The sequence below is a fragment of the Cryptotermes secundus genome, unplaced genomic scaffold (assembly GCF_002891405.2).
Source record: "Cryptotermes secundus unplaced genomic scaffold, Csec_1.0 scaffold1850, whole genome shotgun sequence".
Lineage (NCBI taxonomy): Eukaryota > Metazoa > Arthropoda > Insecta > Blattodea > Kalotermitidae > Cryptotermes > Cryptotermes secundus.
The window spans coordinates 99568-118106 of NW_019727439.1; the positions used below are offsets into that span (position 1 = coordinate 99568).

The window sequence follows — 18539 nt, forward strand, 5'->3', positions numbered from 1 at the left end:
CGGATTGTGTTCCCTGTGAGGTACGGACTTCAAGATACTAAAACTCTGCATTCTGCCCACACAGTGTATTTGTGTGTTCCGTATGGTTCTCACAATAAACAGCGATTATTTCCCTAAACAGCATTAACCGGTTGGTCGTTGCTATGGAGACGGAGTGTGTTCCCTGTGAGGTACGGACTTCAAGATACTAAAACTCTGCATTCTGCCCACACAGTGTATGTATGTGAACTGAATTTATAAATTATATATGTTGATGTGTCGTTACCAGAATGCAGGCAACAATGACGATATGTATACACCGTAAGAGATCCCTGATAATTGTGGCGAAGTTCATATATTTCAGAATGATAGTAACAAATCAAAATTGCATTCAGGAAGGTATCAAGGACAGACTACATTCGCGGAATGCTTGTTGCCCGCCAGTTCAGAACCTTCTGTCTTCTCAGCTGCTGCGCAGGAACGTAGATATACTAAAATGTAATTCTGGTCTTGGTTTTGTATGGCTGAAACACATCGCCCCTCCCATTGAGGGATCAACATAGATTGAGAGAGCTTTGGGAAACGGGTGAATGAGGAGAATATTTGAACGGGAGAGGGCGGAAGAAACAGAAGACTCGACAAAACTGCCTAACGAGGATGTTCAAAATTTGCACTCATGGTAAAATACTACTGAGGTGATCACATCACGGATGACGAGATTGGCAGGACATTCGAGTTCTATTCCGAAAGTAAACTGCGTTTATTTTAGGCAACTAATGTAGGAGAGGGGGAGAGCTCGCGCATGCGAGGTAGCGTTACGACTCTGCCTCTCAAATTATCAAATAACTGGTCACCTAGTGTTTGTTCTTGTCTCTACAGAGTGAGTAATGATGTGTCCTGCGACTGATAATCTCGCCAGTTGCGGAAATTCATCGCGAATTATGCACGGCTTACGGCCAAAACAAAATGAGTGAAGGAACTATTGATAATAGTATTATCCTGTTGCATTGAAGTACCACTTGTTGTCTTCTCCCGTCTATAATGCAGCAATATCAATGTGGATTTAGGTGACACTAATCCGCACTAAAATGTTCGGGTACAAGGAACTCAGATCAACACAGGATACACACGGCCGAGGGAGCGGCACACCCAGTGGGGTCAGAGCGGCCGCAGTACAAAATATAGGAAGAATAGACATCCTATAACACCAAAATTCATAATAATAACAACGACGTACTTTAAGAGTATTGCCAAAGTGCACAGTGCAGTGGATTGCCTGAAGATAAGCACATAAACATAAAATGTATGTATGTTGTGCGTGGTGCAGACGCAATGCTTTCAGCTCAAGATTGGTCCCGGTGGCGGGCTCTCGTGAACACGGTAGTGAACCTTCGGGTTTCGGAGAATATCTTAAATACTTGAAAAAAATCGCAGCTTATGAAGAAGCGCGCAGCTCCACGGATTTAATTATTTAGATGGATTTCAGGCTTCAAAGGGGTAGTTCAACTCTGATGTATCTGTTCGTTGCTTTTCATTCGCTTGGTAATGATTCGCCTTCGGTTCAGACGGTCGGCTGCCCACTTTTTGTTCCTCTTCCCGCGTATTTACGGCTCCGCGGAGTTCAGTTTCCTCTTGGGAGACATTCAGACGCCTTCCATGGCATATCCCATTGTTCTTACGCTTCGGCTTCTCAATACTGTATAAAGGCCTGCCTGCAGCACGTAATATACGGCCGTTACGGGCAGGGAAAGTAATTCGTTGCATCGGTTGTCAAAAACACCGTGTCTCTATGCCGAACTCCGTGGTGCAATGATGTCACTGGGAGTTATCGTTCTAAAGACTGAAAGGGGGGGGAGACTTTATATCTCCGATTTTGAAGGTTCCCTGGCAGTGCCCGCTTGTCCTTCTGGTAAAGATAGAGCATATGATCGGATTTTTGTTTATTTGTTTTTGCTAACGTTGGGAGGGCTATATTAAGGCGAAATTTTGATGTTGAATTACTTCTCGGCCTTTTGGCTCAGATCAAAGTGCAGTACCTTGTTCTAAAGACTGAAGCTGTGAAGAGAGAATTTCTTGCAAATAACACATAAAAGCTCAATCCATACCTCACAGGGAACACACTCCGTCTCCATAACAACGCCCAACCGGTTAATGCTGTTTAGGGAAATAATCGCTGTTTACTGTGAGAACCTTACGGAACACATAAATACACTGTGTGGGCAGAATGCAGAGTTTAGTATGTTGAAGCCCGTACCTCACAGGAAACACTCCATCTCCATAGCAACGCCCAACCGCTTAATGCTGTTTAGGGAAATGTGCTTTAAGGGGTTAAGGTTGCTATCTTTTACACCAAACACGTTGTTCTAACGGTAAGAGTCCCTACTCACATTCGGGAAGTACTGGGTTCGAGCTCGTATTCAGGAGGGTCACAGTTCAAACCTTAGCTCAGAGTGTGGTCTTATTTAGTCCTTTCTAAGCAACTTTTAGGACAGTATATCAATTTAGGTCATTACATGACACAATACTGTCCGCCTGAAAACTGAATTGATGTCCGTCACCATTAGTCAGCGACGTAGGCCGTTACGTCATGGTTAGAAAATGTATTAGATTCTATTTGTAACATAGTTCCGTTATACGTAAGATCTGTGGGAAATTCAGACTCATTTGCGCAGGAGTTTTGTTTCGTAAGGTTGCCTACACTAGTTCCTGGAGTGGCTGCAGCATGAGAATGCCAAACATTCTGCGGCATGATGATGGAATCTGACGTAATATCGCTGTTTTGTGAAGTGCTGTGACATTCGGCGTCCCCTGGCCCCACCGGGGAAGCGCTCACGCGAGGAATGCTGCGGTCACACTCCAGTGCAGCCCGTTCCAACAGGGAGGGAGCCCACCTGGGGGAGGTGTCAGTACCTGCAGGCACCCTCTGTCTCCCCGTGGGGAGGGTAGTCAGAGAAATTGTTTAAGAACGTATATTTCAGCAGTTAAGTCTATTTTTATTTTCTGTCCTAGTATTCAGGATGCTAGAATTTACGTATCCTTTCCCAGTTCTTACGATTTCCCAATACCCGAGGGAGTTGGGTGAGTCCTTCGTTGCCTGTGCCTCCCCCCCCCCTTTTTCGGCCACCACTACCCCGCGTTCCTAGGATATTTCCATTTGATCTGCAAAGCAGAACAATACATTGCCAAGGCCGAAGAGGCAGAGCAACAAATTTACTTCCTCTAACTCAGCAAAGTGCAGTGGTAACTCTAAGTACCCCCCCCCCACATATATCTATATACGTGTTTTGTATGATTCTCAGAACAAACTAGTCACTCTCATATCTCTAGAATCAGCAACTACCATAAAGGGAGGGTTAACGCACCGGTACACACGCTCTCTACGTGTATTCGGTACGTGGTCGGTTCGATTCTCGACCGAGACCCTGGGTATCCTGAGAGAGTTTTCTTGGTATTCCTCAATCCTCGACTGCCTCCTTTCAAATCCTTTCCAGTGCATCATTCATGAGTCATTTCAACAATCGACGAGGCACAGGCTGAGCTAGTGACAGTGTCGTGAAATAGCTACAGAGGTGGGCACGTGGTAGGCACTATGCTACAAGCCGAAAGGTCGCGGGTTCGATTCCCATTGAGGTCATTGGATTTTTCAACAGACTTAATCCTTCCAGCCGCACTATGGCCCTGGGGTCGACTCAACCTCTACAAGAAATGAGCACCAGGAATCTTCCTGGGGGTAAAGGGCGGCTGGCGCGTAAGACTGACAACCTCACCGCCATCTGTGTACCGATTTTCTAGAAAATGTGGGCGCCTCGACGTCTCATAACCCTTTGGTCTCCAACCCCCTGTTACAGGGTAGGCTTTAGCTTTTTACCTTTTTTTACCAGTAGTTCTGTATGGGCGTGAAACTTGGATGTCTCACAATATGGGAAGATGTTTGAGAACGGGGAGTTGAGGGGAATTACTTCACTCAGTGTTTATTGCGGCATTCAGTACAGTGCAAGCAGCGCAGGAGCACGTTACACCCTCGTACGAATTCAGTCACCCACACGGCGCTGTGCTTCAACAGGCATCTTTGCTGTTTTCTCTGATCCAATCCACATAGTGAGCCACCTCGGTGTACACCCCTGGGTAAGGGGCAACGGTGCACGGTTTCACAGACCAGGACACGATACCAACCTGGTGACCGCCGGCAATCAGTGGCCCGCCGGAATCGCCCTGCAAATCACCACATATTTCAAACTTTTCTTTTCAGATACACAAAGAGACAAAAGGGTAAAGTTACCTAATGTTGTGAGAGACATTTAACCCCCTAAGGACTGACTGCTAAATTGCTGCTGGCCTTCGCCAGCAGTGGTTCTTGGTTCCGAGTCACATGGGACCCACGACCTTACTTTAGTATCTGAAGGTTCTGCGAGTCCTCAGGCTACTGACGCTCTCTTAAGGGGACGGAATTTGTTCTGAATAACATATAAATTTGTATCCGTACCTCACAGGGAACACACTCCGTCTCCATAACAACTCCCAACCGGTTAATGCTGTTTAGGGAAATAATCGCTGTTTACTGTGAGAGCCTCACGGAACACATAAATACACTGTGTGGGCAGAATGCAGAGTTAAAGTTTTAGTATTATGAGAACCGTACGGAACACACAAATGCGGTCCACGGATGANACGGTTAATGTTGTTTAGGGAAATAATCGCTGTTTATTATGAGAACCGTACGGAACACACAAATGCGGTCCACGGATGAATTGCAGAGTTCTAGTATGTTCAAACCGGAGGAATATATGGTAACTAATGGAATGATGTTCCTTACCCACCAGGGAGTCGGCGCACACCTATAATGTACTGGTGAAGTTAGAGTGTCGTAACACGAAGTACGTTACGTGACAATCGTAGTTCTGTTCACCCTGGACCCCGATGGAAACGGATAAACTGAAAGCCTAGGTCACAGTACGTGAGAGTGGTGAGAACCATTCTTGCGAGATCTCAGGTTGTCTCAACGGTCACTACGAAGGATACTGTGCTCTGGAATATGACCGACGTTTCGGAGGAACTTATTGGATCTTGTTATTATATCTTGAAGACGCAGCTGGAATGTTCCTCCGAAACGTCGAACACACCACCTCTCAGTATCCTTCAGTACCAGCCTCCTTGCGTGTCCTCTCAAGAAAGGATTCTTAGAAGAATTTATCTTACGCCATTTTTAGATTGTGGCTTTCAGGTTTATGACATTGTACAGGCTGGTAGGTAGGTAGGAACGTTTCGGAGAAACATACTGCCTCCTTCCTCAGGGTATACGTGAGCTAAATTGAGAATGTGCCTGCCTCTGTAAGACAAGTAGGGTGGTCCTTGACAGGAACTCTCTCGTAGTATTCCTTCCTCCTGTCCTTGTGTAGTTGCTCTTTTCAGGCCTCACGGTTCTCATAGGACTCTCCTGGGCCCCTGTCCTGATGCCAGTCTGTGTCTGTAACTGGCTGTCTCTATCCGTCTCTACCCGTTTCTACCCTTACTTCTGTGTAACCAACCCCTTCCCTAAAGATGCAGCCATTATGTTGCTAGAACGGTTACCCAGCCACCATACTACACGGTGGCATAATCCTTAAGCTCACAATATGGATCTTTACCGCCGTGAAGATCTGCCTTATGCCGTATGGTTCTCTTTTGCTCTGAGCAGTACACGTAACCAGGTAACCAGTCTACTTACACTGCACTGACCCTTGCCGCCTTCCGGAACTCCTGCACAGATGTTGGTGTCGTGAACCTCTAAGGAGTGAATGGACTGGCACTTCTCGTCGTCATACACGGTTATGTTCACGTGTTGCAGCTTCTCCATCACGCCTCCGTCAGTCTGGCAACAGTGCAGTCGTGATGAAAACCTTCTTGCAGCGGATTCACAAGAAAGCGACACTTGTTTCCATGTAACAAACGAACCTGCTTCTAACTAAGTAACTAACTGTATGGAGAAAAGTCCCCTCTTACAGAGTAGTCACTCAGCAGCTAGTAAAAACAGTTCCCCATCTTTCAAGTTCCTTGAAACTTACCGTGTTCACAAGAACCCGCGATTAATAGTGTGCTGAGCCAGATGAATCCAATGCATACTCCGATCCTTAACTCTTTAATATCATCCTCCCATCTACGCCTAAGTCTTCGAATTTATCTGTTTTCTTCATTTTTCCAACCAAGAGTTTGTCTCCCATGCGTGCTACATGTTCCTTCACTCTCATCCACCATCATTTCGTCACTACCTCCCCAGCATCCTGCTCTCCAACAGTTACCTCACCGGATGGACTAGGTAAAACCACGAAAACACAGTCAGGATAGCAGAACGTTACCGCTCGGTGCTTCAGCTCCACAGCCACACAAAGTAACAGTTGAAATTATAATTTCCTGCAATTTGAATCTTAGCCTCTAAAGCAGTACAGCAGATTGCATGTGGCTTTATCACAGTGTACAGAGCAAAGGAGTTCATAACAACGTACTCACGTATGGAAAACCCCAACCAATGACGGTGGCAAGCGTACCCCCTTTCGTGGGCTCCAGCTGATTTGGTAGAGCGACTGGTTGTGCCTGGTCGTTGAAGGTGATCGGGGAGGACAGCTGAATGCACAACAGATAATAACAATTGGTTGTGTTACAAGTTCAATATGATTATTTCTGATTGTGTATAACTGCATTTTTTATTAATACTTTGGGTACTGTCCATTATCGGAACTTTTCTTTCTGTCCACTCTTCTTGTTGACCTATATTTTGACGTTGTTCATTGCCGCAAATTCCTCTTGGTCCGTATTTTGGCCAGCTTTCAGAAACCGGTCGGTTGCTTCCCCACGAGAGGAGAAAACCCTACCCAGCGGGGCCGTGGGCACTGCACAGGGTTTGAGACTGCGTCTGCCAGGGAGCCCGAATGCGGTACAATTATTTGTTTCATAATTTTTCTTGAAGAAGGAATAAGAATTATTTTCCGAAACAGTCTACAAAGGCACAACGTAGAACTATCGTCAAGAAATTGTTACTATTTCCAGTTTAATTCCGTTTCAATAATTCTGCACCCGTAGCTTTCTGTCTCTGGGAACAATGAGGACTTACTGACCCGGGGATCAGCTCAGTTGGGCTTACCTTAACAAGCGCGATGTCATTCTCGTACATAGCGTCCGGGTTGTACCCAGGATGCATCGTGATAAGCTGAGCAGCGTGTCTCACTCCGCCATGGCCCAGGACGGCAGTTCCAGCCAGAACTGTCAGGTCCACTGGTTCTCTTCTGTGGACGTTCAGGCGCGTGAAAGTATTGCTGTTGCTTCCCAGCGTTTTATGGAACCCGAAGGTTCATTACCGTGTTCACAAGAGCCCTCCACCGGTTCATATCCTGAGCCAGATAAATCCAATTCATAACATTCCATCCTATCTCTCTAAAATCCATTTTAATATTGCCCACCCACCTACGCCTTGGTCTTCCCAGTGGAATCTTTCCATCTGGCTTTCCCATGAATATCCTATATGCAGTCCTCTTCTCCCCCTTTCGTGCTACATGCCCAGTTTATCTCGTCCTCCTTGACTTGATCATTCTAATTATACTTGGAGAAGAGTACGAGTTATGAAGCTCCTCATTATGCAGTTTTCTGCAACCTGTCACTTCATCTCTCTTCGGTCCAAATACTTATACGTTAAGTTTAATATTATACAACTGGGAACGGGAGCACATGGCCTCAGCCTTTACTATGGGGAACTGACGAAAATCACGTAAAACATGTCTGGATAGGCCAACATTCGAACCGGGAACCGCTTCAGCCATAACATGAAGAAGTGGACTGGATTCATCTGGATCAGGACAGAGACTAGTGCGGATTCTATAACTAACCCAGCGACTATCAGCTTCTACAGAGACTTACCCGTCAACACAGTGCGAGGCCGTCACGATGTAACACTCATTCACAACAGAAGACCCACAGGTGTGTTTGCCGCGGTACTGCAGAGAAGCCTGCACAGAACAGAGCCACGTTATCATACGCATGCGCTGTGACGCTGCACAAAAGCAGTACATGCATCGTTGATTCCAGAAGGCACTGTTCAGTCAGTAGGAACTGCGGCCCGACCAATTTAGTGACGTTAATCTTGCAAGTAACATCTTATATAGCGGTTTATTTGTTAAGTTTTCTAAAGGAGACTGACACCTTCAAAACACGCTTCGCTGAAACGTTCGGACGTTATGTAATAGTTCACTAACCAGCGAAGCAGAAATGGCTGTCCCTGCACTCAGACAGTATACCTGTAGGAATATTTTCAGTTTACCGTTGATTTCAACGGGCAATATTTGAATGAACCCTATCCGTATATGCCTTCTGTTGCCCGGACGGTGTTTCTTAATACGGACAATATCATAGCCTAAATATGCATTACTATAACACAAGCGTCTAGACATTAAAATTTCTTCTAAATGATTCCATTCCTTGGGGGAATGGCATGGCTTTCCCTGGAACTAGATAGCCTATATATTATTATATTACGATTTTTATATCATTAATATTTTCAGTTGTCTGTTGACTTCAACGGCCGTTCTCTAGTCTCGTAAATTACAATACAATTGACCATTTCTTATGAATTTTAGTATGCACATGCACCTTACTTCAGACATTGCCCCTTTGTGTTTTAAAGCTTAAAACTATGAAACAAATCTTTCGGAGATTCGTTGTTTTTCCGTCTTCAGATAAAATTAAGAAAGGCTTTATCTGCCCATTTAAATTTAAAAATATGTTAACCTACTCAGTTTCGTTGTAGGACGTACTAGATCCCGGAAGGTCCGAATCTCGTTGTTGCTTGTTCTAAATTTTGCCATGACGTTACTTCATTATGGAGCCATCTATGGAGAAGTGTTAACACTAATGGTGGAACGCCGCAGTTAAAGTAGTAAAAGTTAAGTGCACGAAATTGGACTCGTTTGCCCTGTTGTAATTGATACTGTAATAACATAACACCCAAGGGCGCCGGCACCTGGTGCAAACCAGGTATATGGACCCCCCCCCCCTTTCGTGCATTCTTGGAAAAACAATATTTGAAATAAGAAAAAAAGGAAAACAAAATATTTGATAATAAAAATTAGTATTATATTAAAAATAGTCTTCTGTTCAGAATACTACAGAGCGATCAGCAAAAATATTGATAAACGGCTTAGATATAAGTTTGTAAACAAATTTTCTGCGCCCCCCCCCCTCCTCCGGAAGTAATGACGTAACACACTTATGAACACACTTTGGAAGCCATATGCATGTGACTGTACTTACTATGAATGGATACTGGCCAGGGGCCGCATCTGTTCCGTTTACAATCCTTCCGCCGCCCGTGATAATGCTATGAGGTGCGCCTGAGGAAAACATTTTTTTTTATTTAAATATACTGTCACTTTTCCCATTTTGCCCACATAATGACTTACAAACAGCAAACAGCGATTATTTCCCCAAACAACAATAACCAGTTGGACTTTGTAGCGGAAACATAATGTGTTTCCTTCATGGTACGAACCGAAATTCTAAATATTTACATAAATTTCAGAGCGTTTAAGCTCCAACATTAAACTAATCCTCCATAAAGCATTGATTATATCAGTAATGACTTATGCTTTCCACGCCTGGGAGTTGGCGGCAGACACCCTCCTCTTAGAACTGCAGCGCCTCTGCAAAACAAGGTTCTCCGTACCATTACAAATTTTCAAAGGTGAACACCGGTTCGCGATTTGCACACGACTTTCAACCTTCCGTATGTATAGGATTACATAATAAAATTGTGTAGGCAACAAGCAGAAGTCATACAAAATCATGAGACTGAACATGTTCGCAGCTAGAGGCTTAAACTTAGCGGCGGTCAAGCTTACAGCCGTTCAAGTGACAAGACAGATGTGATCTGCTTTGCGGAGCCTGTACTAACAGAGGACTTGCTTAGTGCACAAGGGAGAATTTTCAGTAACATGCTATATGTGCGATACGTACATTGGACAAAAGCGAAATCTCTTCACAAGAGACAGACCCATCCTCTCTTCAGAGAAGATATTACTTAAGGACTATGACCGCGAGGATTCAGTTGAAAGGAAAGAGACTCAAGGGGCTTGGCGCCAAGACGAACGGTTCGGAGGTAAACCGCCAATCGTAAAGTGACTCTAATATAAGGTGGACAGATCTGCTTGCCGTCTACTCTTCGCTACTGAAGATGGAATCAGAACATATGTCGAAATTGTCGGTGCATCACTGAGCTGCGCAGCATCGGATTCTAGGCAACACTACTCATATCCACCGCTGTGAAACCTCAAATGCAGCGACAGGAAACGCCATGCTTGGACCAACTTACCAAGAGCACTTACAAAGCCAGCGAGTGCAACAGTAGCCAGCAGCAACATTTCGTCCGTCAGCCCGCAGGTACATGTACGGGATCTTTACGTGGTTTTTATAGGCAGTGTAATCTAATCTGTCGCAATTCAAGATAAGGCAGTTATGTCATCATATCAGATTATTAAACTCTCATTTTTGTGACATCTTTTTATATAGTTTTCGTTTACTTAGTGACACTATCAATAACTCAGACTACACAGCTTCATGTGACAGGATGAGTAATGAATAATTGAAAAGGGTGTGGAAGGAAGGGATCGTGGCATCTGGAGCGACTGGGGAAAATCGCAAAATTCCTCAGACTAGTCAATGTTGTCGCGGAGTCTCAAACTACGCACCTCCCTCCTACGAGCTAAGTTGCTGGTTGAATGCTACCGACTCGATGCGTATGACACTCTGTCAATGCCCGGTATCATTCACTGTTCTTACCCCCTACTTTCCTCCCTGCAAATTTTTTTCCATGCTCGGCTTAATGTTCTACCCTGAAGAAGGAGATATCACGTCCCAGACTAAACCGTGTCACATCCCACAAGACATAACCTCAAATCTCGTACTGCAGTTGCCTTCGCACGGAAGGAGGACGATGGCTATTACTCAATGTTGCTTCGTATTGAAACATTTGGGTACGTTGTCTCCACAGTGTAGGGCTTTCCATTAACGGCCCGAGGGTCATATCTGACTCTTTCCACTGACCTGAACGTGGGCACAAGTAAAAATTAAGTTATGAATTTTCATTCAGATTCGATTTCTGCACGTGAATATCATAAAGTGATTTTAAGTCTACATCCACACTTGGCATTTGACTGGCGCAACGAAAGTGTGCTGGCACAGTCATCATATGCATTGGACAGCCCTAGCACAGTGACTTGTCCAATCCACTGCGATAGAATTACATTCATTTCCCCTCGACGAAAAACTGTCATCCATCACTTTAAGACTTTGTCTGTTTTGACAAAACTGAAGCTTATCACAATGATTTCGCCTTATTGATTAAATCAACGGCATCCAATTCAATGGAACTGACTCATTCTTGGGATACTAACAATTGCTGAGGTATCTGGCAAACCCCCCCTGCACTTCACTGAACGCAAACTTTCACACAAGACCCCAGAACTGCTTTCTATCTTGAGCCAGACAAATCCACCTACCTCAGCATAAAGACCATACATATTCCCCTGATGAACACATGAGGTTTGTTAACAAAGTAATGAGATTAATTTTGTATAAAATCATTTATTCAGTTATTCATCTAAATCAATTATGACCCCTTCAAAACAACATCCCTATGATGCAACACATTTGGCCTAGCAAACTCTCCATGCTGCATAGCAGAGATGAAGTCAGCTTCTGTTATGTTCTTAATGGTGTTGTTCACAGTTTCCTCAATGCTGTCACGTCTTGAAAAAGATAGCCCTTGATTCTCAATTTTAAATTTTGGAACATGCAAAAATCACAAAGTGACAAACCTGGATCAGGGTCTCAAAGTTGAGAAAAGGATGACTCAATCCTTGTTTCTGTCTGTGTCATTTTATGTCACTTTGGTTGTCCTGGAGTGTTGTGATGGACATTTTTCTTGTGGTTCATTTTACCCACCTGGGAAGTTGTCATGAGACAGTGATGATGGAGATCAGTCAGTATATCATTAGAAAGTTACCAGATTATATTTTTCAACATACAGTGGGTATCAAAATCACAATACCAGAGAGCCTGTTGGAAACACGTGCCCCTTCTTCTTGCTTGTGCCTGCTCAATGCAAGATGGCACCTCGAAGAATTTCTAAGAGATGATGACACTTTAAATAGTGTCAACTGACCGAATGTATGGCATATAGTTCAAAGGATATGAAAGGAGGGGGTTGTGACCTAACTGCAGATCCTACACAGGCATCTGACAGGAATGAGGGACACAAAAACATCCATCATGATAGCCAGTCTCTATGCTGAAACTTGAAATCAGAACCTCCCAAATACAAAGCAGGTCTATTCACTTGACTGTGACTAAGAGGTTATGATAAGACAGCATCACATAACAGAACTCTCACGTAGGAGTCACAGTAAACTGGCAGTGAAACAGATAAAATGATTACATTATATTACAAATGCAGTGGAAACTCGCTTAACAAGCACCTCTCAAAACGAGTAATTTGCGTAACGAGCAAACCAAATTGTAAAAAAATGACTCGCATAACGAGTGACGAGAGGGGAAGTCCCAGATTGTGCGCTTGCTACATCAGTCTGTGTTTAGCACTCGTTCCGGTATCATCTTAGCGTTGCTTGTGATCACACATTTTTCCAAACTTGTGTTCAGACATATTATTTGTGATTTCTTTTTTTTGTGCAAAGTTTAATAACCCTTGCAAAAATGTCCCCAAAGAAAAAGTCGCAAAAAGACAGCCATAAGAGAATAAAAATAACCATAGAAATGAAACGTAAAATCATTGAAAAGCGAGAACGAGGTGTGAGCATGGCTGATCTAGCACGCACATACAGTCGGTCTACATCAACGATTTGCACTATCCTCAAGAACAAGGGCAAGATTAAGGAGACAGATGCTTCAAAGGGCGTGACAAGAATATCTATGCAACGGTTACATATTCTCTACGATGTTGAAAGGTTGCTCCTCATATGGATAAACGAAAAGCAATTGCAAGGCGATACTATTAACGAGAACATCATTTGTGAGAAGGTGAAAGTGATTTTCACCGACCTCGTTAAGAAGACGCCAGGATCATCAACGGCCGAAGAAGAAGCATTTAACGGAAGCCGTGGGTGGTTCGAGAAGTTTAAGAGAAGAACCGGCATCCACAGTGTTGAAAGGCATTCCAGGTTGGTTCATTCTGCATAGAAGAAAAGATGAAGATGATTCACGCTCCTTAACAATGTATATATAATTTTGTTTGAATAAACGTTATACATAAAATTTTTTGTATTTTTTTTTGGCATGGAACGCATTATTGTATTTTACATTAATTTATATGGGAAAATTTGTTTTGCTTAACGAGTGTTTCGCATTATGAGTAAGATTCTGGAACTAATTGTGCTCGTTAAGCGAGTGCCCACTGTATACAATTTGATACAGAAAATATATATCAGGTATGTATCATTAATAGTCATTAGTGATTATGTTCGGAAATGACAAATTAACTTTTGATTAATTTTTAGAGGTTGCTGGATGTCAGACTTCCCTACTTACGTCAGTAGTGCATAAGCACACCAGTGCGTGTTCCCTGATGTCTCACAAGGCTTCCTTTGTCGGACACTACTTTGCCACAAGTGCCACATTGAAAGGCTTGACACCTGTATGAATTCTCTGATGATTCATAAGATTTCCTTTCCGTGAAAATGATTTTCCACAAGTAAAACATTTGAAAGGCTTTTCCCTGTATGTGTTCCCTGATGTGTCACAAGATTTCTTTGACGTGAAAACCCCTTCCCACAACTTCCACATTTGAAAGGTGTGTCACCTATATGTCTTTGTTGATGACTTATACGATCTTCACTCCGTGAAAATGCTTTATCACACGTAAAACATTTGAAAGGCTTTCCATCAGTGTGTGTTCTTTGATGTCTCACAAGACGTCCTTAATCTGATAAACCTTTCCCACAAATGTCACATTTGAAAGGCATAACACCTGTATGGATTCTTTGATGTCTCACAAGACTTCCTCTCCGTGAAAATGTTTTCCCACATGCAGAACATTTGAAAGGCTTCACACCAGTATGGGTTCTTTCATGTGCCACAAGATTTCTTCGATGTGAGAATTCATTTCCACAGATGACACATGTGAAAGGTGCATTGCCTGTATGAATTCTTTGATGTCTCACAAGACTTCCTCTCCGTGAAAATGTTTTCCCACATGCAGAACATTTGAAAGGCTTCACACCAGTATGGGTTCTTTCATGTGCCACAAGATTTCTTCGATGTGAGAATTCATTTCCACAGATGTCACATTTAAAAGGTGTGTCACCCATATGTCTTCGCTGATGATTCACAAGATCTGGATACCATGAATACTGTTGCCCGCATGTGGAACATTTGAAACGCTCTTTGCCAGTATGTTTCACATGCAATTCACTTTGTGAAGGCTGCACACCGCTAACATCATGCTTGAATGAAGTGTCTGTGACGTGCGTTTGGCAGTGTTCAGTGAGATGCTGATGTGATGGGAACCCTTCCTTGCATATGTCACAACTCCAAACATTACCTATCTTCTTCATGATAGAGGATCCATCTTCAATCGCTGGCTTCTTGTCACTGCAAAGCAAGTGTTTCCTCTCATCAGTCATACCCAGGCAAGTTTCAAACGTTCAAGTGATAACTCCAACCCACACTTAGCGTCACACAGCATAACCTTCAGACATTTGTTGATCAGATTCTAGTTTTTGCATAATTCAACTTACATTTGTATCACAGGCAGGAATGTGAGTCTTGGTATGGAGGTAGTCACAAAACATAAACATGAAGCAGTGTGCTTGTAAAACATACTTGAGGGAACATCATAATTAAACTGTGGTATACATAGTTTCTCATCATCAGTGCACACTTGCTAGATTTTGTTTTCAGCATAAAACGGGAACCAAAATACTTTATTTTGCATCCGCAGGCATCGGTCACATGTGTCGGGACTGCAAGTCTGCGACTGATCATCTGTGATTCTCAGCTGCAGGTCACAGACAGATCATCACTGATTGGAATAACACTAGAGCAACAAATTAAATAGGGAGAAATAGATGTGTCACATGACTTGGGAGCAAATGGGAGTGTCCTGAGACGTAATTTTCTTGTGCGGGTTATTTAGCAACACTCTACAGCACTGTGTGATAGCATGAAAGCTGAATTGGAAAAGATTTAGAAGGAAGGTAGCTCTCTGAATATGAGTGAAAAATACATATGTTCCCCATGTCAGACCTCACCAGTCCATATTCATCAGCTAGGAGCATGGAATCCTAAAGCTTCTGGTACAATGCAAAATGTTTGGCCCAGTGGTAACATTCTAGATTCAAATTTAGCATCTGGCCAGTTCAAATCTCAGCCAGGACAACAGATATCCTAACTGATGGTTTCCATAGCTGTCCTCAGGATCTCCAGCCAACTTTTTGTTGCAAATAGAATAATTACAGGGTTTTCATGTATGTTTATTCTGTGGTCTTCTATCTGAAAATACTTTATGACAACTGCCATATTTTACAAGCTGCTGTTTTCACATGTATGTGTTCTTTAATGTCTGACAAGATTTCCTCTGACAATCCTTAAGTACGAATCTTATATTTTATACAATCTTGCACAGAGCAGAAGCATATGTGTCACATTCAATTACATTCCCTACCTGGTCTTCTTCTGTCTTCCTAATGAATGAAACATTCTAAAGCAAAGTTCAAAGGCACCTCCTCCTCTTCAGCCTTCTCCCACAAACACCATGCATGAAGGGCCCCTACCTTTCGTGTTCAGTAGTTCACAGCACACTGTCACTTGAGCAGAAAGCAGTGCTACAGTGGCTTCCTTGCAACATGTGTCAAGAGATGTTTTGCAAGTCCTCCTCTATGTGTAAATCCTTTTTTACAAATGCCACATTTGAAAGGGGTATCACCTGTATACGTTCTTTGATGAACCACAAGTCTTCCACGTTGTGAGAAACTTTTCCCGCAAGTGACACACTGAATAGGCCTTTCACCTGTATGTATTCTTTGATGTCTGACAAGACTTCCCCTCAATGATAGCACTTTCCCACAAATGTCACATTTAAAAGAACTGTCACTTGTGTGTATTGTCTGATGTGCCACAAGATCTGCACTCTGTGTGTAACTTTTCCACAAGTAATTCAATTGTATGGCTTTTCACCCATGTGTATTCTTTGATGTTTGATAAGATTTCCCTTTTCTGTTAACACTTTCCCACAAATGTCACATTTAAAAGAACAGTCACTTGTATGTATTCTCTGATGTTCCACAAGACGTGCACTCCGTGTGTAACTTTTCCCACATGTAATACAATTGTATGGCTTTTCACCCATATGTATTCTAAGATGTCTCAGAAGACTTGCCCTCAGTGATAACACTTTCCCACAAATGTCACATTTAAAAGAACTGTCACTTGTGTGTATTGTCTGATGTGCCACAAGATCTGCACTCTGTGCATAACATTTTCCACATGTAATACAATAGTACGGCTTTTCACCCATGTGTATTCTTAGATGTTTGATAAGACTTCCCTTTTCTGTTAACACTTTCCCACATTTGTCACATTTAAAAGAACTGTCACTTGTATGTAGCCGCTGATGTTCCACAAGACGTGCACTCTGTGTGTAACTTTTCCCACATATAATACAACTGTATGGCTTTTCACCCGTGTGTATTCTAAGATGTCTCACAAGACTTCCCCTCTCTGATAACACCTTCCCACATATGTCACATTTAAAATACGTGTATCTGTCACTTCTATGAATTCTCTGATGTGACACGAAAACTGCATGCCATGCGAAACTTTTCCCACATGTAATACAACTGTATGGCTTTTCGCCCGTATGTATTCTTTGATGTCTGACAAGATTCCCCTTATATGATAGCACTTTCCCACATATGTCACATTTAAAAGAACTGTCACTTGTATGTATTCTCTGATGTGCTACAAGATCTGCACTCTGTGTGTAACTTTTCCCACAAGTAAAACATTTGAAACGCTTTTCACCAGTGTGTGTTCTCTGATGTCTCAAAAGGCTTCCTTTTTCTGACACTACTTGGCCACAAGTGGCACATTTGAAAGACTTATCACCTCTATGAATTCTCTGATGATTCATAAGATTTCCTTTCCGTGAAAATGATTTTCCACAAGTAAAACATCTGAAATGCTTTTCACCTGTATGTATTCCTTGATGTGTCACAAGATATCTTTTATGTGAAAATCCTTTCCCACAACTGCCACATTTGAAAGGCGTGTTACCCGTATGTCTTCGCTGATGATTCACAAGATCTGGATACCGTGAATACTGCTTCCCACATGTGGAACATCTGAAATGTGTGTCCTTATGTTTCACATGCAATTCACTTTGTGAAGGCTGCAAACCGCTAACATCATGCTTGAATGAAGTGTCTGTGACGTGCGTTTGGCAGTGTTCAGTGAGATGCTGATGTGATGGGAACCCTTCCTTGCATATGTCACAACTCCAAACATTACCTATCTTCTTCATGATAGAGGATCCATCTTCAATCGCTGGCTTCTTGTCACTGCAAAGCAAGTGTTTCCTCTCATCAGTCATACCCAGGCAAGTTTCAAACGTTCAGGTGATAACTCCAACCCACACTTAGCGTCACACAGCATAACCTTCAGACATTTGTTGATCAGATTCTAGTTTTTGCATAATTCAACTTACATTTGTATCACAGGCAGCAATGTGAGTCTTGGTATGGAGGTAGTCACAAAACAAAAACATGAAGCAGTGTGCTTGTAAAACATACTTGAGGGAACATCATAATTAAACTGTGGTATACATAGTTTCTCATCATCAGTGCACACTTGCTAGATTTTGTTTTTGGCACAAAACGGGAACCAAAATACTTTATTTTGCATCCGCAGGCATCGGTCACATGTGTCGGGACTGCAAGTCTGCGACTGATCATCTGTGATTCTCAGCTGCAGGTCACAGACAGATCATCACTGATTGGAATAACACTAGAGCAACAAATTAAATAGGGAGAAATAGATGTGTCACATGACTCAGGAGCAAATGGGAGTGTCCTGAGATGTAATTTTCGTGTGTGGGTTATTTAACAACACTCTACAGCGCTATGTGATAGCATGGAAGCTGAACTGGAAAAGATTTAGAAGGAAGAAGTTTTGGCCTAATCAAGGCAATTCACTGAAAGCTGGTACTGAATATGATTTCATAAAGACACTTCCAAGAGAGGAGCTGGAATAACTATTTGGATATGTTGGCCAAGACACTCTATGGACACAGAGAGGGGGCCGTGTTTAAAGCCAACACTGTAACTCCATCTGGGCAATCAATAGGAGAGAGCAAAATGGTGGGAGTAAGGGGTAACAAAAGGTAAATTTATTCAGGTGCTTAATTAATAAAGCAGTATGTCATGAAGACAAATGGCGGAGGAGAGGTTCAGCTCCACCATTCTACATCTTGGGACTGGGTGGATGTGAACTGTCAGCTTCATGCCCTGCCTGATTTACATCCCCCCTGGGGG

General features: G+C 42.9%; 3 protein-coding genes across 3 annotated transcripts; all 3 read right to left on the reverse strand.

Annotated features, from left to right (window-relative positions):
• Nucleotides 1-3924: 3924 nt before the first annotated feature.
• Nucleotides 3925-10362, reverse strand: LOC111864848 (trypsin-1). The gene is made up of 7 exons (XM_023852403.2): nucleotides 10310-10362; nucleotides 9253-9332; nucleotides 7864-7952; nucleotides 7094-7235; nucleotides 6463-6576; nucleotides 5684-5827; nucleotides 3925-4191 (listed from the first exon to the last, which is right to left on the reverse strand). The coding sequence occupies exons 1-7, from the start codon at nucleotides 10356-10358 to the stop codon at nucleotides 4036-4038; spliced, it is 774 nt and encodes a 257-aa protein (XP_023708171.1). The 5' UTR covers nucleotides 10359-10362; the 3' UTR covers nucleotides 3925-4035.
• A 2998-nt stretch (nucleotides 10363-13360) lies between these two features.
• LOC111864849 (zinc finger protein OZF-like) lies at nucleotides 13361-14646 on the reverse strand. The gene has a single exon (XM_023852405.2). It carries the CDS (start codon nucleotides 14631-14633, stop codon nucleotides 13929-13931), a length of 705 nt encoding a protein of 234 aa, XP_023708173.1. The 5' UTR covers nucleotides 14634-14646; the 3' UTR covers nucleotides 13361-13928.
• Nucleotides 14647-16147: 1501 nt separating this feature from the next.
• Nucleotides 16148-18508, reverse strand: LOC111864847 (zinc finger protein OZF-like). Its single transcript, XM_023852402.2, has one exon. It carries the CDS (start codon nucleotides 17597-17599, stop codon nucleotides 16166-16168), a length of 1434 nt encoding a protein of 477 aa, XP_023708170.1. The 5' UTR covers nucleotides 17600-18508; the 3' UTR covers nucleotides 16148-16165.
• Between the last annotated feature and the right edge of the window lie 31 nt (nucleotides 18509-18539).

Excerpts from the sequence above, each read along its gene's own strand:
- LOC111864848 (XM_023852403.2), bottom strand. The coding sequence starts at position 10,358 with ATGTTGCTGCTGGCTACTGTTGCACTCGCTGGCTTTGTAAGTGCTCTT. Across the intron at positions 6,577-7,093 it reads ATGACATCGCGCTTGTTAAG|CTGTCCTCCCCGATCACCTT; the intron begins GTAAGCCCAACT and ends TTGTGCATTCAG. Across the intron at positions 4,192-5,683 it reads GCGGCAAGGGTCAGTGCAGT|GGCGATTCCGGCGGGCCACT; the intron begins GTAAGTAGACTG and ends GGTGATTTGCAG.
- LOC111864849 (XM_023852405.2), bottom strand. The coding sequence starts at position 14,633 with ATGACTGATGAGAGGAAACACTTGCTTTGCAGTGACAAGAAGCCAGCG.
- LOC111864847 (XM_023852402.2), bottom strand. The coding sequence starts at position 17,599 with ATGACTGATGAGAGGAAACACTTGCTTTGCAGTGACAAGAAGCCAGCG.